The following is a 17,865-nucleotide window of genomic DNA, read 5'->3' as shown; positions in this document are numbered from 1 at the left end:
GTGGCCACATGAAATCGAAATTATAATATCAGTTTTATAAAACCGATTTTAGCAAATTCGATTTTATCCCGTAGTGTAGACGTGGCCTGAGTCTGAGGACAGGTTCTTGAGCCCAGAGCAGCTGAACTGGAGTCACTAAGGGAGACAGAGAAGTAAACAGAGGAGACTTTCCAGGGCACAGCAGAGTGGTTCCCCCCTGCCCGACAGCCTCTGTGCTGCTGAGGAGGATGAAAGTCCTGGGGAAGGAGAACATCAACCTGGAGCGGAGAGAAATGATCCCATAGTTGGAACTCTCCTTCCAGCTGAAGTCATGGTGTCCTCTCACACTGAGGATTCCCCTGTGGGGGAGGGGACCCCAGTTACTAGGAATAGACAGGTAACAGTAAGGGGGAATTTGATTATTAGAAATAGAGAGAGTTGAGTTTGTGATGAGCGGGAGAACCGCGTGGTGAATTGCCTGAGGGGTGTGAAGGATGCGGACCTCTTAAGACATCTAGATAGATTTATTTGCAGTGAAGGGGAGCAGCCAATGGTTGTGGTACATGTAGGTACCGATTACATTGGAGAGAGGTCCTGGAGGCCAAATTTAGGCTGCTAGGTAAGAGAGTAAAGTCCAGGACCTCCATGGTAGAATTCTCTGAAATGCTTCCAGTTCCACACACCGGGCCAGTTAGACAGGCAGAACTGCAGGTCTCAATGCGTACATGAGGCGACGGTGTTCGGCAGAGGGAGTTAGGTTTATTAGGAGCAGGGGAACCTTTTGGGAAAGGAGGAGACTGTATAAGGAAAGTGGACTCCACCTAAATGGCACCAGACTGCTCACATGTAAAATTAAAAAGGTCACAAAGGAATTTTTAAACTAAGGGCTGGGGAAAAGCCAACAGGTGCCTAGGAGCACACGGTTCGGACCAAGACATCCCTTAGGGGAGGATCTATTAACGGGGATTCCCTGTATCATAGTAAAGAGAAGAGGATGGAAGTTGATAAAGTGCAGGTAGCAGCTGAAGAGAAACAGTCAGCGAAAGAGAGTCCTTTTCAATTACATCACAGGCAGGCAGCCCACAAAATATTGATACACTTTATAAGTGCTTGTAGAAGACTAAATACTAAAATGGGCAAACTAGAGTGCCTGGCATTAAATGAGGTTATTGATATAACAGGCATCACAGAAACTTGGTGGAATGATAATCAATGGGACATGGTAATTCCAGGGTACACAATCTGTAGGAACTGTGGCACTATGTGTTAAAGAAAGAATAGAGTAAAATATAGTAAAAATCTTAACTGAATCAAACTGTACCATAGAATCTCTATGGAAAGAAGTTCCATGCTTGAATAATAAGAATATAGCAGCAGGAATATTCAACCTGAATATTATTCAACCTGATTAGGATGGTGATGGCGATTAGGAAATGCTCAGGGAGGTAAGACAGGCTACAAAAACAGAAATCTCAATAATAATGGGGGATTTCAACTGTTCTTATGTTGACTGGGTACATGTCACCTCAGGACAGGATGCAGAGATAAAATTTCTAGACACCATTAATGACGGCTTCTTGGAGCTAGTCCTGGGACTCACAAGGGGAGAGCCAATTCTTGATTTAGTCCTAAGAGGCGCATAGCATCTGATCCAAGGGGTGATGATAACTGAACCACTCAGTAACAGTGACCATAATGTAATTACATGTAACATCCTTATATGTTAAATCATCCTTAATTAAATTCCCCTTATTTGGGGAAAATGCCAGAGAAACCCGCCACAGTAGCATTTAACTTCAAAAAGGAGAACTGCACAAAAATGAGACACTAGTTAAAGGAAAATTAAAAGGAACAGTCACAAGAGTGAAATGCCTGCAAGCTGCATGGAAACGTTTTTGAAACACCATAATAGAGGCTCAAACGAAATGTGTGCCAAAATTAAAAAAAAAATAGGAGGACAAAAAAATGCCACGATGGCTAAACGACAGAGAAAAAGAGATGGTTAGAGACCAAAAGACATCCTTCAAAAACTGGATGTCAAATCCTAGTGAGGAAAATAGAAAAGAGCACAAACTCTGGCAAGTCAAATGGAAAAGAACAATTTGGCAGGGCAAAAAAAAAATTTAAAAAAAATTGAAGAGTAACTAGCAAAAGACACAAAAACTAACTGCCAAAAAAAACCCCCAAAAAACTAAGTATACCAGAAGCAGGAAGCTGCCAAACGATCAGTGGGGCCCCTGGACACTCAAGGGGCTAAAGGAGCACTCAAGGAAGACAAGCCCACTAGCTGTAGAGAAGCAAAATGAATTCTTTGCATCTGACTTCACTGCAGAGGATGTGAGGGAGATTCCCTCACCTGAGCCATTCTATTTAAGTGACAAATCTGAGGACTGTCCCAGACTGAGGTGTCAATTGAGGAAATTTTGGAACAAATTGATAAATTAAGTCACCAGGACCAGATGGTATTCACTCAAGGGTTCTGAAGGAACTCAGCTATGAAATTGCAGAACTATTAACTATGGTATGCCCTATTGCTAATGTGACGCCATTTTAAAACAAGCTCCAGAGGCGATCCTGACAATTACAGGCTGATAAGCCTAACTTCAATACCAGACAAATTGACTGAAACTAGTATCAGACACATAGATGAACACAATACGTTGAGGAAGAGTCAACATTGTTTTCATAAAGGGAAATCATGCCTCACCAATCTATTGGAATTTTTGGAGGGGGTCAAACAAACCCGTGGACAAGGGGGATCCAGTGGATATAGTGTACTTGACCTTTAGAAAGTCTTTGACAAGGCCCCTCATCAAAGGCTCTTAAGCAAAGTAAGGAGTCATGGGGAAAGAGGGAAGGTCCTCTTATGAATAAATAACTGGTTAAAATATAGGAAACAAAGGGCAGGAATAAATGGTCAGTTATAAACGGAGAGAGGCAAATAGTGGTACCCTCCAGGGGTCTGTGCTGGGACCAGGGCTTTTCAACATATTCATAAATGATCTGGAAAAAGGGATAAACAGTGAGGTGGCAAAATTTGCAGAGGATACAAAATTACTCAAGACAGTTAAGTCCAAAGCTGACTGCAAAGAATTACAAAGGAATCTCACAAAACTGGGTGATTTGGCAAGAAAATGGCAGATGAAATTCAATGTTGATAAATGCAAAGTGATGCACATTGGAAAATAAAATCCTAACTATATATACAAAATGATGGGGTCTAAATTAGCTGTTACCATTCAACAAAGAGATCTTGAAGTCATTGTGGATAGTTCTCTGAAAACATCTGCTCAGTGTGCTGCGGTAGTCAAAAAAGTGAACAGAATGTTGGGAACCATTAAGAAAGAGAGAGATAATAAGACAGAAAATGTAATGCCCCTATATAAATTCATGGTACGCCCACATCTTGAATACTGTGTGCAGTTCAGGTCGCCCTATCTCAAAAAAGACCATATTAGAACTGGACAAAGGACAGAGAAGGGCAACAGAAATTATTAGGGGTATGGAACAGCTTCCATGTGAAGAGAGATTAAACAGACTGGGACTGTTCACCGTAAGAAAAGGGACAACTAAGGGGGAATGTGACAGAGATCCATAAAATCATGAATGTTGTGAAGAAAGTGACTAAGCAAATGTGATTTAACCCTTCACATAACACCAGAACCAGGGATCACCCAATGAAACTAATAGGCAGCAGCTTTAAAACAAACAAAAGGAAGTATTTCTTCACACAAGGCACAGTCGCCCTGTGGAACACGTTACCAGGGCATGTTGTGAAGGCCAAAGTATAACAAGGTTCCAAAAAGAACTAGATAAATTCATGGAGGACGGGTCCATCAATGGCTATTAGACAAGATGGTCAGGGATGGAACCCCATGCACTGGGTGCCCCTAAACCTCTGACTGCCAGAAGCCAGGAGCAGGTGACAAGGGAGGGATCCCTCGATAATTGCCCTGGTCTGTTCATTCCCTTTGAAGCAGCTGGCACTGGCCACTGTCAGAAGACTAGATGGACTTTTGGTCTGACCCAGGATGGCTGCTTTTATGTTCTTAAGTCCCATTGACTTCAACGGGGCTACTCATAGACTAAGTCCGAATCCAGTCATCTGCGTGTGAACTGGTGGGACTATTGAAATGGATACACTCATGAACGGGATCTTCTGACTAGGTGTCCTGTGAAAGCAAATGACTGGACTCAGAGACCCAGGAGATCCCGTCTAGTCCTATGCTCCTAAACAAATTACCACCCCGGCATGCGCATACACACCCACTTTTTGATCACAACAGGGAAGACCCCTGGTAATGATGACATTCTATAGGAGCCTACATTTATAGTCCTAAGCTCTGTGTGACCCTCCCTGCAAGCTGCCGTGGCTGGGACCAGGCCCGTAGGATCCTAGAGCATCGTTCTAGATGAGAGAAGCTGTTCCGGTACATGACCCTCCAGGTCGGTTCCGCTATGAATCTGCAGCCGCTCTCCATCCCCGATGGAGTCTGGCCTTGGTCACTCGGTTTCTCCCCTTCGCTCTCACCTGGAACTGGAAGCAGTTTGGCTCCTCTGCTTAGGCGAAACAAACCCCTTTGCACAGGCCCCGGGGTTCATCCTGCTCATTTTCCACTTAAGCCTGTGGGGCCCGCCATGTGCTCTGGCATGTACACGCACAACTCTGCAGAGGGCGCCAGTGCTTGCGCTGTGCAGAAAAGGAATTTCTGGCCTTTGCATTTAGAGTGTGTCCCACCAATTTGGAGAACAGTTTGGGCTCAGAGTAGTTGAAGGGTTTTCTGCGTTAGTTTTGGAGTCAGTACATAGGACCCAGAGGCTGTTTCCCACGCTGGATTCTAACGATCATACAGCGGACAAGGGAGCTTGTCTGAGATTTGGTGCCTTGTTTCTTCAATAAACCTTACAGAGCATGGCTGAGCCATGTGCTGATGTCAGGATCGGTCTGGAGGCCCTTTCGTTCCTCTACTGTAATAACCCCCCGCGTGCTCTCGCAGGCTACAAGATCAGGTGTGTTCTATTATTGGCCTCACCACTGTGTTTCACGTGGTGCAGCTTTTCTATGAATTATCGCACTGATGCTGGGAACATTGATGGCAATTATATAAGTAAACAGCCAGGTTTGGGAACACAAGGCAGTGGCTTTGGAGTTTGAAGTAGCAGGAGTTGCTTCGACCTGCAGTTATAACATGACACTAGCCTGGGCGGAAAAAATGAGTTGCTGAGCCAGGGTTGCCACAGAAAGGGCTGGGCTATGCTGCGGGCACAGCCTGTGGCTGGAGCCCAGGCAACATCCTCCCGCATTACATGTCTCCCCACACAAGTCAAACATCTCCCTGGGGCTGTTGGGAGATCAGCTCTGCTGTGCCCCATGCTTGTACACCCCAGGTCACACTGTGGAAAACCTCCTCCAGCTCAGTCACATGGGGACCAATCGGACTCGCCTCTGATCTAGTGCTGGGGGAAGCTTTCCCCGGCAGGGGTGCCCCTGCCACTCCCCAGGCACATCGTGCTATCTGTCCAGGTCCTCATCTGGCCCTTGTTGGTAGCAACCGAGACCCTCATGCTCGTTAGTGGAGTTTCTCCTCACTGCCCCCCAGGAGGGAGGGGAGCATCATCCCCACTTCACAGGGAGCTAAGGCCCAGGGCGGAGGAAGTCACTTGGCCAAGGTCACACAGGGAGTCTCTGGCTGAATCAGGAATTGAACCCTAGCTCCTGAGGCCCCGTCTGGCATCCAATCCACTAGGCCATCCGTCTGCTTCGGAGAGCGCTGTGCTGGATGAGGGCATGCCTGACCTCTGCCCGAGGCCCACCCCTGATAAATCACAAATCCCTAAGGCACAGGCTGCATGTCCAGTCAGGCAGTGACCCAGCTCGTCAGCCCATTATTACTGAGATTTCGGTTTTGTAGCCTGTCTCACCTCCCTGAGCATTTCCTTAAAACACTCCAGTGCTGCCGGTGGAGCGAACTATCGGGACAAATTGCGTCCCGACCAAAGATTGGTCAGGACATGGGACAACCACCTAAATATTGGGAAGGTCCAGATTTTATTGGGACGTCTGGTCACTCTACCTCTACCCGGGAGTCCACTCACATTCACCAGATAACACTCCATTCTCTTTGTCTCTAAGTTCATATACAATGGGGCCTCTCACATCTGCACACAGGGCACATGTACATTGTGTGTGTCACACAAAGCACGCTTGTCCTCCCCATGTGCACCAGGTACACACTGTACATTTACACACGTGTCCTCCTCCCAGTGCACATGGGGAACATGTCATTTGTACATGTGGCCTTCCCTAGTGCACATGGGGTACATACTGAACGTTACACTCATGGCCTCCCCCTTAGCACATGGGACATATGTCGTATGTTACATATGTGGCTTTGTACATGGCATACATTACACATCCCCTGTGCACACGGAATACATGGCATACATTACACCAGGGGTCAACAACCTGCAGCACGCGTGCTAAAGCCGGCACGTGAGCTGATTTGTAGTGGCACTCTGCTGCCAGCTAGGGTCCCGGACACTGGCCCCACTCAGTCCACTGCCAGCCTGGATGGACAGAACCCCGGGCCGGCAGCGGGCTGAGTGGGGCTGGGGGCCAGGACCCTGGCTGGCAGGAGCCGGCGGATGGAACCCCAAACCGCAGCGGGCTGAGCGGGGCTGGCGGCCAGGACCCCGGCTGGCAGGAGCCGGCGGATGGAACCCCAGACGGCAGCGGGCTGAGCGGCTCAACACGCCTCCGGTCTGGGGTTCCATCTGTCGCCCCCAGTGCTGGTCTGGGATTCCATCCGCTGGGCCCTGCCAGCCGGGGTCCCTGCCACCGGCCCCGCTCAGCCCACTGCCAGTCTGGGGTTCTGTCTGCCGGCCCCTGTAGATGTAAAACGTATTACTGGCACACAAAACCTTAAATTACAGTAACTAAATGAAGCCTTGGCACCCCACTACTCAAAGGTTGCCGCCCCCTGCATTACACACATGGCCTCCCCCTGTGCACAAGGGATACACGGCATATATTACATGCATGGCCTCCTCCTGTGCACACAGGGAATATGGGAGTGGCCCATCAACGGCCAGCCCTGGCTTTCCTGCAGCACAATCTGCCAGTGCCGATTAGAGACATGGGAGCATCGCAGTGCTCATCTCAGCAGAGCGGGACTGACCTAATTCCTGCCCCGCTAAGCCCAGGCAGCGCTGTGGGGGCAGGGAGGGATGGGGAAATCCTTCCCCCTCGCCATCCTTGCCCTGCCAGCACTCAGGACCTAGCCTGCCCTCTCGATTACTAAGGGCACCCAGGCAGCAATAGAACTGGCTGCCCCAGTCACAGGGGGCTGGGCCAGGATCCACACTCCCAGAGGGCTTCTGTGGGAGCAGCAAAGGGAGCAGAGGAGCTCTGGGGCTTGGCATTCACCAGCTCCTTCCCGACCTCACTCGGAGATCAGCTCAGTTCCCGAGCAAGCGCTGTCAATGGGCCTGAGCGGGGAGCACGAGAAGAGCGGAAAAGTCCAGTGGCCAGCAGGCGTCTCCTTCCATTGCTGCTCCTTCCAGCTGATGCAGCCTGACGGGGGAGAGGGGCCTTCTTCTGTCCCATTCCCCTGCCAGACACTGCAGCTCCCCGGCATGATGGGACTGCAGAGGCCATGGAGAAGCAAAGATAGGGTGGGGAATGGGGAGAAGGAGCCCCCTGGAGCCGGCTAGCAGAGCTGGGTGGATATCAGCAGCCATGGGGTCAGGAGAAGAGGGAGTCGTGTGATTATTGGAAGCGAGGGGACCCAGAGTAGCCACACACCCTGACCTGAGAAGCCAGGAGCTGTCTGCAGGTAGTGTACCACCCCGAACAGCCTCCGGCACCACCGCTCACAGGCCAGCCCCACCAAGCACAGGCTGGCGGAGCTCCAGTGGTTTACCCGGAGAGACCCAGGGAGATTCCTGCCCACAGGGATCATGGTCAGTGACTCCAGAACCCCAGGAGCCAAGCAGGGAAGGGAAAAGAAATTCCCTCCAGCCAAGGTGCCACAGAACATCGGCAATGGGCGTGCCTGGGAAAACACCAATTGTTGTACTGCTGCTGACTGCAGATAGTAGCTGATCCCCTTCAAATCAGAGCTTGAAAGAGAGGCACTGAGACGGGGGAAGGGGGAGAGACGAAAGGCAGAGGGCAAGAGACAGAAAGGGAGGGAAACGTGAAAGAGATAGAGATAGAGGGAGTTAAATTAGTGCTATTAAGCATTATTACTGACAGCTTCATTCGCATTTGCCCTAGATCTGTGGTGCTCAGATCACACAGTGATCGGTGCTAATACAAAAACGACAGAGTGGGAGGGGCTGGACAGATGGACGGACAGACAGACCCATAGGGTTTACCTGGCACAATACAAATTCCTTCTGGGTATTCCCTAAGCCTGGACAGACACCCAATTTTCCCTGCGCTCAGCAACAGCCACTAAGCACCTGCTGCTGTGGCAGCCCCATGGTAGCTGCTGTAACTAACCCGCTTCTGAAGGCAGAAATCGGCCTGGCCATGAGCAAAATGCCCAGGGGGGTAAAGAGCAGGCGGGGCGGTGCAGCAGGCTGTGATACTGTTCATGAGGTTGGGATGTGGCTCTGCCCCTCATGGGTCCTGGGTAACTCCAATCTTGTGGCTTGGAGGCTCTATCACGCCCCCACCCCCACCGAAAGACACAGGGCAATTCAATATTAGACCTCATCTTGACAGATAAAGAGGAACTGATCACAGAACTAAAAATTCATGGTGGCTTACGTAAAAATGATCACTTCTTGATCACTTTTTTAACGCGCAAACAGAATAAAGTCCAAACCAGTGACATATACACACCTGGGGCTTCAAAAGGGCCAATGTCACAACACCGAAAACAATCATGAGCCACATCAGCTGGGAGGAAGAACGTAATCAGCAAAATGTGAATGATAATTGGGAACAGTTTGAGAACGCTTTACTGGATGCTCAAAAAGCCACAAGCCCACAACAGAGGACGAAGTGTTGGCTAAAAAGACAACCTGACATAGCAGGGAAGTGGAACCAGTTTTTAACTCAAGCCTGGAGGGCTTTCTAAAGATCTGCTCTAGGAACTATGCGGGGGTAGTTCGCTGGTCAGCAGCATACAGGAGGTCAGACTCTATGATCGCAGTGGTCCCTTTTGGCCTTGGAATGGACGGTTCTATGAACCTGTCCTCCACACACCACGCTGGCTCCCCACAACCTCGAGCCTAGATCCAGGTCTTGGTCCTTATCTTCAAAGAGCAACCTGGCCTGGGCCCAGCATATCGAAAAGAGACTAAAGCGCTGGGATTTCGGGCCACGGTCGACAGCTCTGCTCCTCAGGAACCAAACGGCCACAGATCATCTGTGTGAGAGACAGAGCTCGCACCAGGGCTGGGCAGAGCATGTGGAACCAACTAAGGGCCACCACAAACCTCACCCCAGCGAGGCAGGCAGCCAGTCACCCTGCTCCGACCAGTCCTTCTCTATATAAACACAGAGCAGTGTGAACACCACCCTGCCAAAACACACAATTCTCTGCTGCGAGAGAGGATGAGAGAGAGCAAACTGCACAGGACAGAGGTTGGTCATGTCGCTTATTGCCCCACTGGAAAGAACTCAGAAGCTACGGTGCTGAACACGGAATAAGAAAGAGAAGAGAAGATACCCGAAACTTCCCTCAAAGGAAGCCCCTATCTGACAGCACCAGTGACCTGGGACAGCAGCCCTGCTAACGCATGACTCTGCCCACCCATGGACCCCCCTGGACAACCCGCTCCATGCAGAGCCCAACAGAAATGTAACCCAAGAGCACTTGCACTGGGCTGTTCTGTCATCTGAGCTCCCGTCCCGCTGGGAGCAGAACCATGCGAGCTCCTGTCCTGAGGGGGTGGGGGGTCCCAGGGCCAGTGCAAGGATGTTTCGCGCCTTAGGAGAAACTTCCACCTTGCGCTCCCCCCCACACTCCCACTCTGAGGCGCTCCTCCCTCCCCCGAGGCAGCTCCCTCCTTCGCCCTGAGGCACTCCCCTCCCGCAGCAGCTCCCCACCCCCCATCCTGAGGCACTCCCCCCGGCTCCATCTCCACCCCGAGCACGCCGTCGCTGCTTCACTTCGCCCGCCTCCCAGGCTTGCGGCACCAATCAGCTTAGGCGCCGCAAACCTGAGAGGCGGGAGAAGTGAAGCAGCCACGGTGTGCTTGGGGAGAAGGCGGGGCAGGGGTGAGCTGGGGCGGTGAGTTCCCCTGCATGCTGCCCCCCCTTACTTGCTGCAGGCGGCCCTCCCCTCGCTCCCCTGCCCCATCTCCCTCTGCCTAAATGCCGATGGCGACTGGGGCGGCCAAAGATCTGGCTACCGCGGTCGCTGCCGAAGAACATGGCGCCCCCCAAATCCTAGCACCCTAGGCAACTGCCTAGGTCACCTAAATGGTTGCACCGGCCCTGGGGCGGGCTGTAATGGCAGCTCCCAGTGCATCCAAGACCATGCACAAGGCAGTATCCAGCGCTTCACTGCATTACACACACGAGGAGGGAGGCACGGTGCGTTCAGGAAGAACAAATCAAATGCTAAAACTCTCTGGAAATGAAATAACCTCTCATGTCTACAAAACTGTCTGGTGTTATCTGCAACTTCGTTCCAGCAGGTCCCCCCTCGTCCCTCCCCCTGACGGCTGTACCTCAGAGGTCATCCACACCCCTGCCCTCCCCTTCTCTCATCTCAGTGATTGCATCTCCCTTCTCTTTGCCCCCCTCTGCCCCAATCTCCACACTAAAGCATCCAAGGGTCAAAACTTCCATCACAATGGGAACATATCAATATATGCAGGCAGTGGGGTTCAGATCTCAAAATGGAGTTACTCCAGATTTACACGAGAGTGGCTAAGGGGAAGGATGACCCAGTGGTTAGGACCCTAGTCTAGGACTTGAGAAACTGGCGTTCCATTCCCTGCTCTGACACAGATTTCCAGTGTTCCCTTGGACAAGTCACTTAACCACTCTGTGACCTTTCTCGCAGGGGGGTTGTGAGACTGGGAGATGATCAGGCAGGCTATTAATGGCTAGCTTAAGTAGGGAGCAGAAGCAGACTCAAGCATGCTCAGATAATAACAGCAATTAAAACCTTTCATATATTTTCTCCCATCAAATGCCACCTGCCTCTCTGTGCCATGGTCTCTACGTTCCTCAGAGAGAATATTAACCGGAGGGTGCCATGCTGGTCACAAGCAGGCCTCATTTTTGCTGGGGCCTCTTCCCTCTCTCAACTTTTGATCAACCGGCTCAAGCCACCCAACACAATCTACCTCTCTGAGACCGCAGGAGGGCGATGGCAATCGACGGGAGCTTGCTTCAAGGGAAAACACTCGCTATAATTTAACAAACCAGAGCTCTGAATACTTGAGATATAGTAGGGCGAATACTGCCCATGCAGCCTCCCAGTTTGGTCCAGGATGTCTCGAACTGTGTCATGCATTTTGGCCCAAAATCTAGAGAACTGGAGACACTAATCTCTTCTCCTCTGCACACTGGAACAGCCTCTTCCTGCCTCCATTCAAATCTCAGCTGAAAACGCTTCCATTCTCCCCTGAGCTTGGCCTGTTAAACCCCGCACCCTTCCCCGATCATAACCTGCCTGTACGACCTGCCGCTGCACAGCCTGATTCTGGGAGGCATTTGGGGGACGCGGTTTGGATGGGAGACTCTCCCCAGAGAATATCGTTGCATGGCAAGTTTCGGACCTCCTGCCACACTAGTCCCTTTCGGGCCCGGCTCAGGCACCTCCTCACAGCCCAGGTGTTGGTGCTTACCTGCAGAAAGCACCCAGGCCCTCCACGAGGTAGCACTGGCCCCCGTTGTGGCAGTAGCTGGGGAAGATGTCACACACGGACTTGCAGGAGTTGTTATGCCTGACGTAGCCACTCCTGCACTCGGTCCCGTTCTCGCCCCCGGGTCCCGCCGCCACGGCCGACTGGCTCAGATCCTTGCTGGTCTCTGCTGGGCGAGGTCTGGAGGTGGCGTCACCCCCAGAGATGATGAAGGTCTGCAGTGGGGGGATGACGTGGCGGCGGCTGCTGGGCTCAGCCTGGTGCACTGTGGTCTGGATCTTGGGCGTGAGCGGGGTAGGCAGCTTGGAGTTGTTCTCTTCATCCAGGTCCCTGGCCAGCCCACCACCCCCGTCCTCCTCCTCTTCCTCCTCATCCAGCTCATCATCTTCACCATCCTCATCCCCGTCCGTGTAGAAGGAGGTGGTGGGGTAGAAGTCGGATTCGTCGAAGGGCGTGAAGTCATCATAGAGCTCGTGAATGGCCCAGGACGTCATCTTGTCATCCAGTTTCCTCTTGGGGGAGTCTGCTCCCCCAGGGCCCCTGGCAGGGAAATCCTCCAGGCCCCCACCCCTGCCTTGGCTCTCCCCACCAAAGAGGTCGTAGTAGTCGATGTCGATGATCTCGGAGACCGACTGAGCTGAGGGAGGCTCGGGGGTCTTGAGAGCATCGACAGGGGTCGTGATGGCCAACTGGGGCCCCGGGGACACTTCAGTATTGAGCCAGGTTAGATCAGTGTGGCCTAGAGCCCCCTGGGCCGGGGAGCTGCTGGACGATGCCAGCCACAGCTCCAGGGGCTCCTCTTTCTGGGCGGAGTCCTGTGCCAGCCCTGTGCTGCTCTGCATCTGGGTTCTCAGCTCAGGGGCACGGCCATCTGGCGTGGGGGGCTGCAGCACCACTTCCCTGAAGGCCTCCAGCAGCAGGAACATCTCGGGTGAGTCAGAGCTGAGGCCGGGTCCTACTGATGAGCTGACTGTGCCCGCCATCTCCATGGGGACCCGGTAGGCAGGAGGGGTGACCGTGAGCTCCACGAAAGCTCCCGGGTTCCACACATCGCCCGGAGAGGCTCTGGCAGGCTGGTCTCCGCTCCCAGCCTCCTCCTGGCTCTCGGGGACAAGGGCAGTGCTCTCCGCCGCTCCCTTTGTGTCACTTAATGCCATAGCAATGGCCTCTCCATTCACAGGCCAAGCCACACTCGTCACGGCTGAAGAGGCTTCCATGGCCACCTCATTGTCCTTAACCAACAAAGGCTTCGGGGGCCAGGCACTCTGGCTGTCAACCCCCCTAGGGCATCCCAAACAGAGCGATGATTCATTGTTCTCCTCGCTAATCCCGCCAGGATAATACCGTACAGAGATCCCTGCTCCAGGAAGGCGGCTGACTTGGTCGGCGGAAGCTGCAGCAGCTGTGCCTACGCCTTCTGCTGCCAGCCCTGGGAGATCAGCAGGTGTCTTTCTCCAGGATTCCTTCACTCTGGCTGCCTCTGAGGGCGCCACTGTGTCGCTATTTTCCCCTGCCCCAGTGACATTTCTCAGGAGCTCTCTGCTCTTGGGGTCCTGTTCCCTTTCACCGTCCGGGGGTGACGGAGGGGCCTCCCAGACAGCCCCCAGGGCATCCGTGGTGTTCTGGTGCTCTGGGTGCCTTCTGGACGCTAGAGGGTAAATTACACAGGAAAGAAGAGCGTCAGGCAGTGCTTTAAAGCTGGGTCTGCAAATCATAAGGAGGAACTGCTCTGTGTGTGTGTGTGTGTTTGTGCTCTGCATGTACGTTGCAAATAAAACCAGCACCTCTGCATGCCCAAAGGGTACCCCCTGCCCACTGGGGCAAATGTTCATGGCAGCATTTTGAAATAAATCATTGTATTCATAACAACAGACACCCCGGTAAAAATAGCGTCTGCATTTGCTAAATTAAGCCCTCGTCTGCGCTCAATCTCTCTTCTACGCTCCCCACTCACACACACGCTCTCTCTCTTTGATTCATGGTTTCCCCCCCACATTTCAAGTGTAGTAAAGCAGCATCAGCTGCAGGGAATAAAAGGGGAAAATTTGTTCCCAATTCCATCCCCTCCTCGCTCTGGCTTCATTTTTCCATTCCTGCCTGGGTGTTCCCCCTAGTCTAACCCAAATCCCTGCCTGTCTCCCTAGAACGCTGCTGAAGAGGAGATCCCCTCTCTGCACAGGCAGCCAATAGGAACTGGGGGAGTGGGTGTATGTTGGGGGGTTACCCCGGCATGTGAACCTTTGCAGGACTGGTGAAAGCAGGCAGCAGTCTAATCTCTGCCCTCCTGGCTGTTATCTATTCCGTGGTCATCATAGGGACCATTCACGCCTTTCATGCAGCTACTACTGAAAAATACACAATTAGAATCGTGTTCCTATCCCCGTTTTCACTGGAGGGAGGGAACAGAAGGGACTTATTTCCCAAGGCCGAAGGCCCCTGAAGCAGAATTCACTGGGTCACGGAGACATGGGCTGTATCATAGATTCTCAAGCCAGAAGGGACCGCTGCGATCATCTAGCCCCCCACAACATAGCGCCAGCCAGAGAACTGCCCCCAAATCATTCCTGGAGCCCGTCTGCTAGGGAAAAACCATCCCGTCGTGGGTGATGGAGGCTCCACCACCACCCTGGGGAAATGGCTCCACTGGGATGGGGCTCCAAATGTGTGTCCTGCTGCGCTTAAAAAGAAAAAAAATCTTTCCAAAATAAACCAGGGGCCTGAATCTTTTTTGGGGGGTGGAGGGGAAGGTAAGAGGGGAAATGTGTCCCAGTACAGCCCTAATTTCCCTCTACCGCATCCCCTCCACCCCACATCCTACAGGTCACACATGCACCACGGCCAAAGGGGGGACCCCCCACCTTCGTCCCCCTTCCCTCACACATGCATCATGGCTGGGGGGGACCTCCCACATTCTCCCCCCCACAACGTGGCCGGGGGGGGACCCATTCTCCGCCCCCCGTTTTACAATACAAAACATCGATGTTTGCAGTATGGGCTCCATTTCTAGGGCCCCCTCCCCGCCCCAGCTCGGCGTGGCTGTGCGGCATCCCTGCACGGAGCGAGGCTGAGGACGGGGAAGGATCCCCGGGGAATGAAACGCACCCCCCAGACCCGCCCCCCGCGGGTACCTACCCGGAGCAGCCCCCGGGCCGGCGGCGAGGATCAGGGCGAGGGTCAGCAGCAGGGCAGGTCTCCGGCAGGGACCCCCGGCGGCACCGGCAGCGCTGCCCATTGTGGCATTGGCGAAATCACCCCCCTGCGCCCCACCCCCGGCTCGGCGCTTCTCCTCCTCCCCCCCGACGGCGCCCGGCTCAGCCCCGGACGCGCAGCAGCCGCATGGCCCGGCCCGGTGGTGGGGGCGGCCGCGGGCTCCCGCCTTGCCCGGCTCCAGCGCCGCCTGCACTGGCGGAGCCCAGCCCGCTGCACCGCCCTGGGCTCCGGGCGCCCGCACGTAACTGCTGACGCCGGCTGGGCTGCTGCTGCCCTGGGAGGGGAGAGAGGAGCGGGGGGGGGGGCGGCCAGCGCGGCCCCTGCCCCCCACGATCAATGCCCGCCCCAGCCCCGCTCCCCACCCAGGCTCCGGCTGCCCCAGCCCCGCGCCCGGGTCACTCTATCCGCCCGCGTGTGAGTGGGCAGCGGGGACCAGGGACCCCCCACCGGGTGCGGAGCGGGGAGCCGGAGCGGAAAGCGGCGGGCAGAGGGCGGGGACCCTGCCTGCGGGCGACTCGGACCCCGGCAGCGAACAAGGTAAGGGCGCGAGCCCCGGGAGACAGAGCTGGGGGTGCCGGCTGGAAGGGGCTTCACAGGGGTCACCTTTGGGTTCAATGGCTCTCAGCAGCACCCCCATTATAGAAATTGTTCCAGCGCCTCTGCACCCAGATTAGAGGGATGGATGGGGGGGTGCATGTGGATGGATGCATGCAGGGGTGTATGGAGATAGATAGAGGGAGTGTAGGGGGATAGATAGACAGACAGACGGGCTCTCACACTTGTGCTGTAGCTCCACTGCAGGTTTATGAGCTTGGTGCAGGAATCACTGGTGAAATTCTGAGATCTGTGTGGTGCAGGAGATCAGACTAGATTATCCTAATGATCCCGTCTGACCTTAAAATCCCTGACTCTGCACACCTCTGACAGAGATACTGAGACATCTACCACATGTGCACGTATGGAGAGATGAGACCTGTAGCTGACACAAAGCGGTAATATCAAGAGAAGGCGATAGGACAGAGGTGTCTGTGCAGTGAGACTGATGAGACAGACACATGCAGCTCCATAGCACGTCCCATAAACAGAGCTGTACACACACAGGCATCACATATCAAGTATGACTGCAGCTCATGCATTCAGACGAGTGAAACATCAAGAGGTACAAAGCTTAATGTGCAGCCTGAGAAAGCCAGGTAAGCTATCATGTAGGGTATAGTACACAGGAGCAACCTGCATGTCTACAATGAGACAGAGCCAGCCCATCTCACCACACCAAGTCAGCGACATGTGTCGGAATGAGCTGTGAAGCAGCATTACACATGAGTGGATAAAGGGCCAATCCGCACAACATGAGAGCCCATGATGGGATGATAGGTTTTATCGACGGGCATCTTAGCCAGAAGACTTGAGTGAGGGATGTGGATCATGCCAAACGAGCACTGGTAAAACCTTCCAACCTCTCCCTGCCCCAGGTAGTCTGCATATTAGATCCAATCAGAAAATAGAAGTCCCATCCCACAGGAAATTCTAACATTTCACATTTGATTTTTCCCCATTCCAAGTCATGGTGGGAAAAAAAATGTCAAAGTTTCCCACAGAGTAGAAATTCCAGAAAATGCCTAGTCAAAACTATTGAAAATGTTAATTTTTGTAAGATTAAAACATTTCCATTCAGTAACATTGAAGCATTATTATAACATATTTTAAAATTAATGTTATAAAAGGCAACACAAAATAAAAACTATAAAGTTGAAACAAAATGTTTTTTAACCCATATTGAGTCAAAACCCCTTTTGACACGATTGAAACAAGAATGTCAAAATGACTGATTTTCAAAACACCGCCGTCTAAAAATGTCATAAAAATTGAGAGGGTCCCCCAACATGTTTCAGATTCAATTAAACTGCATTTTCTGGTGGAAAACTGTCCCACTAAACTTTTTCAACCAGCACTAGCCTATATGGCGCATATGTCACAGCCAGACTGTTCTTAGGAAGAATTTGGAGAATTTAAAAACATTTGCTGGCAATATTTCTTTTATCCATCTGCCTGCAAAGTGCCATTAGCCAGAGCAGGTATACAGGGCTCAGAAGGGGACAAGGAATAATTCCACTTTAATGTCATTGTCACGTTAGCACTGACCCCCCCACTTGCTAAGGCAACTCCCATCTTTTCATTTACTGTGTATATATACCTGCTACTGTATTTTCCACTCCATGCACCTGAAGTGGGTTATAACCCATGAAAGCTTAAGCCCAAATAAATTTGTTAGTCTCTAAAGGTGCCAAAAGGACTCCTCATTGGTTTTGCTGATCCAGACTAACATGGCTACCACTCTGACACCCCTAAAAGTGACCCTAAATATGTTTTCTCTAAATCATGATTTAAGGTCCAACCCCGCGCAACATATCAGGGCTCAACACAAAAGGGAAACCTCAGTGCTACTCCATTATGACTCTATAGCCTGCATTATAACTTCTTAGTCCAGGGAGGTTACAAAACATCAGGTTGCCAATCTGTCATAGGCAACATTCGGCCCGGACCTATCAGACAGATGTCGTTTGGAGGAGGAAATTCCATAGGGAAAGGCAGAGAAAGGGCAGGCCGTGTTGATCAGAAATGGTGCCTGTTTGATAGAAATAGTCCTGGTGGCGGGATTAATGAGCAGCAGACAGGGGACACCATGCAAGCAAGACTGGATTAATTCATAGACACAATAGGCTCATGCCTGGCACCAGGTCTTGGAGTCATGTGATGATGTGAGAATCTTGGTTTTCTTAAAAAAAGGTTTTTAGTCCTCGTGGTTGTGGAGAAAAGCTTGGAAGCGTGACCTGAAGTCAA

The 17,865-nt window shown here is 52.3% G+C and overlaps 1 protein-coding gene across 1 annotated transcript in view; it reads right to left on the bottom strand.

The window, feature by feature from the left end:
- CSPG5 (chondroitin sulfate proteoglycan 5) overlaps positions 1-15,055 on the bottom strand; it is a 39,923-nt gene extending 24,868 nt beyond the window's left edge. The window contains exons 1-2 of the mRNA XM_032787300.2: positions 14,947-15,055; positions 11,797-13,462 (exon numbers count right to left, since the gene is read on the bottom strand). Coding sequence (XP_032643191.1) covers positions 11,797-13,462; positions 14,947-15,046 — 1,766 coding nt within the window. The 5' untranslated portion in view covers positions 15,047-15,055. The remainder of the gene's footprint in view (positions 1-11,796; positions 13,463-14,946) is intronic.
- Between the last annotated feature and the right edge of the window lie 2,810 nt (positions 15,056-17,865).

Source organism: Chelonoidis abingdonii, chromosome 2, assembly GCF_003597395.2.
Source record: "Chelonoidis abingdonii isolate Lonesome George chromosome 2, CheloAbing_2.0, whole genome shotgun sequence".
Taxonomy (NCBI): Eukaryota; Metazoa; Chordata; order Testudines; family Testudinidae; genus Chelonoidis; species Chelonoidis abingdonii.
The sequence above is the reverse complement of the archived record's forward strand: the minus strand, read 5'-3'. Positions and strand labels throughout refer to the sequence as shown.